Raw genomic sequence first — 6,739 nt, 5'->3', positions numbered from 1 at the left:
GTAGCTTCCTGCTGCTGTGTAAGCTCCAGATAAATCATATGCTCCGTAGCCTCCTGAAGCGTCATAGCCCGTCGAGTTGTTGTAGCTTGCCGATGAGGCGTCGTAGCTCCCGGACGTGGCGTCGTAGCTCCCCGTCGAGGCGTTGTAACTTCCTGAAGAACTGTAGGTTCCCGGTGGTCCGTAGGCTTCTGATGAGTTGTACGAAGGAGGGGCAGAGTATGTCCCTGGAGGCGGAGGGGCCGTGGGAGAGGCCTGTCCTGTGGTGGATGGTGGCGGTAATGGAGGAGGAGGTGGAGGATTGGTGTAGGCATACTGGAGGTACTGGTACTGTTGTTGGTACTGTTGATACTGTTGGTATTGATGCATTTGCTGGTAGTACTCTGTGTAGGACCTGAAATAGCGGTTACATGTAAATATTCTTAAGGTAAGTAAGGCTTAATTTACACGCGAATTCAACAAATGTCAACAGAATGATTTTTTTGTTACTTACTAAAACACACTCAAACTCAATGAAAAAAGACAGTGGCTAAACAGAGAAAGAATAAAATGCACAATAATTAAACCAAATTTAAAAGTGAAGTAGGTGGACATGTTCATTCTTCAAACTCTACGCGAACATTTTGAACTCTTGAACATCTATTTAAAACAAATTACACTATAATGATAATTTTGTAGCTCATCGATCATGAACATGCAAATTAGAATTAGTCTCCTATATTCATTCACAAAAAAAGAAAAAAAAATTATAAATACCTGGAAAGAGGATCTGACCCCTCAGGTGCAGTGGTTGCAGCAGCAGCAGCGGTGGCAGCTTCCTCTGGCGGTACTCCAGGTGGTGTTGGGAGCAATGCACGTCGTTTGGGTCGTGATTGAGCAAAAGAACCTGGAACAGGGTCAGGGAGTAGGGGCGCTCGATTTCCTCTGATTGGACTGCGATCCCGCTCACTCTCTGATGGTGCTGTTTTTCTTCCTACATGCTGCTCTGCCAGAACCTGGACCAGAATGTGCACAAATGTTACACACAGAAGTACAGTCAAAGGCAAAAAAAAATCTAAACAATCTTTTTATTAAAACGAAAAAAAAAAAAGAAGTAAACAATCTTCTTTTTATTAAAACCTAGACTAGACTGTGACATGGTCGTAGAATCTAAGGTTCGGTCTGTGTGGACATACATTTGTGTAGAGTATGTAAGTGGCCTTAAACCAAGACTGCTCTACTTAAACCCTTCCATTAAAATCAATCCAGATTGACTAAACCAAAGAATTGTGATGAAATTGACAAAACTAATGTAACAAAACTTAAATCTAGGGAATATTCCAAAAATAGACCAGCTGTGACCAATTACTAATTCTGATTACTGTTGGATTCTTCCTAAATTAACCTTCAACTGAGCAGATGAGACTCGAGGGATAAAATGTACAGAGGAAAAGAAGATGCTAGAGATTGAAAAACCTGTTCAAATTACATCGTCGCTCCCTGCCTGACTCTGCCGTTGTCACTGTCCCTCATGTAAGTACACATGCACTCGCGCATACACACGCGCACAGACACACAATCACACAAACGCTCACGCATCTACAGTGTGGAAAAAGTGTGCGGGGTGGGGGGGTAAAACTATCGGTAAGGGGGTTCTGGCGTGTGATAAGGGTAATCATGGCGCTGGGGCGTGGGTTGCCCGTGTGCGGGTGTCTGCTCATACGGTGTGGACGTGGAGTAGCTTCCTGCTGCTGTGTAAGCTCCAGATGAATCATATGCTCCGTAGCCTCCTGAAGCGTCATAGCCCGTCGAGTTGTTGTAGCTTGCCGATGAGGCGTCGTAGCTCCCGGACGTGGCGTCGTAGCTCCCCGTCGAGGCGTTGTAACTTCCTGAAGAACTGTAGGTTCCCGGTGGTCCGTAGGCTTCTGATGAGTTGTACGAAGGAGGGGCAGAGTATGTCCCTGGAGGCGGAGGGGCCGTGGGAGAGGCCTGTCCTGTGGTGGATGGTGGCGGTAATGGAGGAGGAGGTGGAGGATTGGTGTAGGCATACTGGAGGTACTGGTACTGTTGTTGGTACTGTTGATACTGTTGGTATTGATGCATTTGCTGGTAGTACTCTGTGTAGGACCTGAAATAGCGGTTACATGTAAATATTCTTAAGGTAAGTAAGGCTTAATTTACACGCGAATTCAACAAATGTCAACAGAATGATTTTTTTGTTACTTACTAAAACACACTCAAACTCAATGAAAAAAGACAGTGGCTAAACAGAGAAAGAATAAAATGCACAATAATTAAACCAAATTTAAAAGTGAAGTAGGTGGACATGTTCATTCTTCAAACTCTACGCGAACATTTTGAACTCTTGAACATCTATTTAAAACAAATTACACTATAATGATAATTTTGTAGCTCATCGATCATGAACATGCAAATTAGAATTAGTCTCCTATATTCATTCACAAAAAAAGAAAAAAAAATTATAAATACCTGGAAAGAGGATCTGACCCCTCAGGTGCAGTGGTTGCAGCAGCAGCAGCGGTGGCAGCTTCCTCTGGCGGTACTCCAGGTGGTGTTGGGAGCAATGCACGTCGTTTGGGTCGTGATTGAGCAAAAGAACCTGGAACAGGGTCAGGGAGTAGGGGCGCTCGATTTCCTCTGATTGGACTGCGATCCCGCTCACTCTCTGATGGTGCTGTTTTTCTTCCTACATGCTGCTCTGCCAGAACCTGGACCAGAATGTGCACAAATGTTACACACAGAAGTACAGTCAAAGGCAAAAAAAAATCTAAACAATCTTTTTATTAAAACGAAATACCTTCTGTCCGTCCTGAAAAAACTTGGCTCTCGCTGCTTCAAAAAGAGTTGTTGGATCTGGTGCATTTGGATCTTCTACTTCTTCTGGTATGGCGGGGGGAGGATTATGATTGGCCAGCTCAGTGTATACCTGGTCAGCGACAGAGCCATACACCTGGCTGGCAAGGGCACCATATATTACACCATCTGCACCTCTAGCACTAGTAATACCCTTAAGAGCAGCATAGGTAGGGTCAGAGGGTGCCGTATTGTAGAAAGAGTTGTGGACACTTTGTTGAACCTGTCAAACAAAGGACATCCGTACATTAAGGGTGGAAAAACACAGTGGGATGAACCAGGTGTCCTAAAAAAGGTCAAGCGTTCAACAACAATGACAGACAAACGGCAGATCAGGACTCACTTGTATGGGCAGCCCAGCGGCAGCTGCAGCAGCTGCTGCTAACACAGCCGCTTGACTCTGATGATGCTCAAGTGATGGAGGTGGTCGAGGAAGTAGGCCCTCTCTCCCCCCTGAAGGACGAAATATATCTCATCAATTAAATATACATTTACAGTCATTTCAAGGGAAACCGTTATCTTCACCTCACAGTGACATTTACCTAAATTTCCAGCGGATGCAATTTGGTTGATCAGAGGCTGAGCTTTGGACAGTTCCACCGCCAACTGACGGCCTTTAAACATGGTTCCATTAAGGGCCTCGATGGCTACCAGGGCTTCCTCTTTCCTCTCCATATGTACAAAGGCGTAGCCGACATTTGAACATAATCGGGCTATTGCGATAGAAAACTGAGGTCAGTGTGTGTTAAAGATAAACACCTTTTTTTGAAAAAGAACCTTTTTTTGAAAACAAACATTTACAAATTTTGTGTGCCGTTTGTGGGAAATGTTTCATAATTGCTTGTGATGAAATAAACACGTTGAACCACAGAACACATTTTATTATTTGTGTATGCTGTCAATTGAAAAAAATGGAGAAAAGTTACACCCAAAAATTGTAACCAGTGCACCCCTACTTTTTACATCAATAGCAACAAAACTGACCCACCTTTGACTTTATCACAGTCTAGAACTCTTCCATAGGATGAGAACAGTCCGTGCAAGTCGTCGGCTGAACATGTTGCACTGATGTTGCCCACAAACACTTTAGTAGAGTTTGGAGGACGTGCACGGGATTCCTCTACCACTAAAGGCCTCCCTCTGTACTCTTTACCATCGAGATGACGTATGGCCCTGTAAGAACACACATACACAAGATGTTTATTAAATCACTACATCAAATATCAAACACATGGAAAAACACAAACTCTACAGATTAATTTAGTCTATAATGCACTTTACATCTTTGCAGTAAAGTAGCTTTACTGTGACCTCCCCTCACACATAACACAAAAAAAAACTTGACATTGTGTGATGTGTACCTGTCAGCTGCACCTTCTCCTTTCAGTGTAACAAAGGCATACTGCCTCAACAAGGAGCAGGTGTTGATCTCTCCATATGGAGCAAAGAGCTTGTTCAGCTCGTCTTGCGTTGCATCTAATGGAAGGTTCCCAACAAATAACTTGATGTTCTCACCGCTCATTTCTGTGTTTAATAGACATCTATAAGGGAAAGAGGGATATCGGTTAACAGGTCATTAGTAGCATACACAATGAATCCATGGTTGTAGAATGTGGACAAGTGACAACCACATATCATCATGAAACGACATCAACAACAAAACAATAGAAGTTTAACATTTTAACACATTTTATACAGAATAATAGACACGGGATTTGACTTCAGTTTCATATAAACACTGCAATTAGCCATAAGAGAGCCAAGCATCATACAGTTCAGAATAGGAGAGCAAAACACACATTTTTTTAAAAGTTCAGAGAAGCACAATAACTTTACAGTAAAATACCGAATGAAAATATGCTTAGGACAAAATATGGGTTAGCTGACCAAACATGCCATGTTTAAATAATTTTTAAAAAGATCGCCCTGTTTGTAATTCACTCGAGGGGGGCGGCTAAGCTATTTACACCAGGTACTAACGCGGCAAACATTTACTTAGGGAGGTACAATCGATTGTTGAATTAACTGGGTAAGTAAATGTCAGTAGAGTAAGGAGAAAACATAACACTAATAATAAAATATCCGGGAGTTTGCATTATAATCAACTAGCTTTAAAACGCCATTACTTATCTGTTCTAACAAGGTAGCATTAGCGAAGTGGCTACGTTAGCTACAGCTAGGTGGCTAAAGGAAACGCTGTAGGCCTTCTCGCGTTGGTGAAATGATTTTAGCTAAAGCTTGACTTCTAATATGAATACGGGATTAAACTTGGTTTAAACCCCACTCTATATGTTCATGTATGTATAAAATAAGATGAATGGCGATGAGCGTTTAGTCGGAGAGCAGAGACTTCTTACCCAACGCGGTCCCTTTGCAGTTCTATGGGTTGCGTCACATCCGGTTCCGGTTTCTTGTGACACGGTGGAGACTCAGGAGGAACATTATTATTATTAGTGGTGGTAGTAGTAGTAGTAGTACTATTGTCATTATCATTATTATTATTATTAATAATTCATTTCCCTTTCTTTATCTCCTGTCTTTCGCAAATGGGCACTTGTTAAATTATCTGATTATCTCTGAAAAATAGACAATGTCATACATTTACATGTGTGACATTGTCTATTTAAGATCAGACTTCAGGCTGAATACCAGCAAAGATAGTTTATTAAGCATTAAGTTACTAAAAATGTAAAAATATAACCTAAAATAAATAAATAAACTAAGCCAAAAGATAGTTTTGAATGTATATTAAAAGTATCAATTGTTTTAGTTTATCTATCCATTATCCATTTAGTTTATCTATTTGTCTACAAAAGTAAATGCAATATTTTCTGGCTCTGTGTAACACAGGTTGCACAGGTAAGGTCAGGTGAGCAGAGAGTAGGAGTGGCCTCAGTACAGTGACAGGAAGACATGTAATCTGCAGATCGTGTGGATACACTGAAGAGAAGCAGTGGAGGAAAAGTTGATTTATCCCCGTTGGAAACATTCCTCAGATTAGAGGACACTCCGTCATGATGTGACGCCTGAGGTCATCAGACTCTACAGAAGAACCAGGAAGTGGAGGTTAAACACAGGGTGAGTGTGTGTGTCTGTGTGTGACAGAGAGAGTTACTTATAAAGTGTGTGTGAGCAGCTCATGGAGCAGCCACTGTGCTTGAACGGAAATCTTACTGTTCAGGAATGCACTTCCAAAGAAGTCAGACGGAACACGTTGTTTTGATGAATGAGTGACTGCCGACAGCAGAGCAGCTTTGACAGATTCCTCTCTGTTTGGTAGGTTCAGATTTACTCAGGAATCCTCCACCTCTTTAGTAATCCTTCTTCATCCCGTGGAGCTGTTTTGGATTCTAAACTTCCCTCTGCGTCTGAGCTGCTGCACTTCACCAAGTCTGGACTTGCTGGCCAAATCCAGGCAGTTTTACAACGCAGGTGTGTGTCTCTCTGTCCCACCCATTTTCTTGGCTTTAACGTTACAACAGACAATATCATAATAACCATCTGCAGCATGTGATTAGTTGAATGAAGATGAATAATTAAAGAATGAGCTCAGAGGTTGAAAACATCTTCCAAGGACACTTGATAATGTAAACGAAACAATTATATTATCTTTAATCAGATACAATTACATTATATATTTCATATTTTTTATCATACTGTAGTTTAGTTGAGTTATTGAAGGTCAAAGCTTTGTCACTGTTGTTTGACATATTAGAGAGGCATATTATTTTTATTAATTATTTTCCTAGTTTTTTGATGTTATAATGTTGGGTATGAGTTATTTGATGCATTTTTCATTGCAACATATTAAGTTGTACTATATAAGTTGTACTATTATAATAAATAATCAAAGTTAAGGAAGTCCACCAGTCACCTTTAGAATTCTTTT

At 41.3% G+C, this 6,739-nt stretch overlaps 1 protein-coding gene across 1 annotated transcript; it reads right to left on the bottom strand.

Annotated features, from left to right (window-relative positions):
- Window positions 1-1,111: 1,111 nt before the first annotated feature.
- On the bottom strand, window positions 1,112-5,268 carry rbm14a (RNA binding motif protein 14a). The gene is made up of 8 exons (XM_008333246.3): window positions 5,208-5,268; window positions 4,212-4,391; window positions 3,839-4,023; window positions 3,393-3,563; window positions 3,194-3,303; window positions 2,795-3,073; window positions 2,467-2,705; window positions 1,112-2,104 (listed from the first exon to the last, which is right to left on the bottom strand). Exons 2-8 carry the CDS (start codon window positions 4,370-4,372, stop codon window positions 1,615-1,617), a joined length of 1,635 nt encoding a protein of 544 aa, XP_008331468.1. The 5' UTR covers window positions 4,373-4,391; window positions 5,208-5,268; the 3' UTR covers window positions 1,112-1,614.
- Between the last annotated feature and the right edge of the window lie 1,471 nt (window positions 5,269-6,739).

This window comes from Cynoglossus semilaevis, chromosome 19 (assembly GCF_000523025.1).
Source record: "Cynoglossus semilaevis isolate Cse_v1.0 chromosome 19, Cse_v1.0, whole genome shotgun sequence".
NCBI classification, from domain to species: Eukaryota; Metazoa; Chordata; class Actinopteri; order Pleuronectiformes; family Cynoglossidae; genus Cynoglossus; species Cynoglossus semilaevis.
This window is presented reverse-complemented; position numbering and strand designations above follow the sequence as displayed.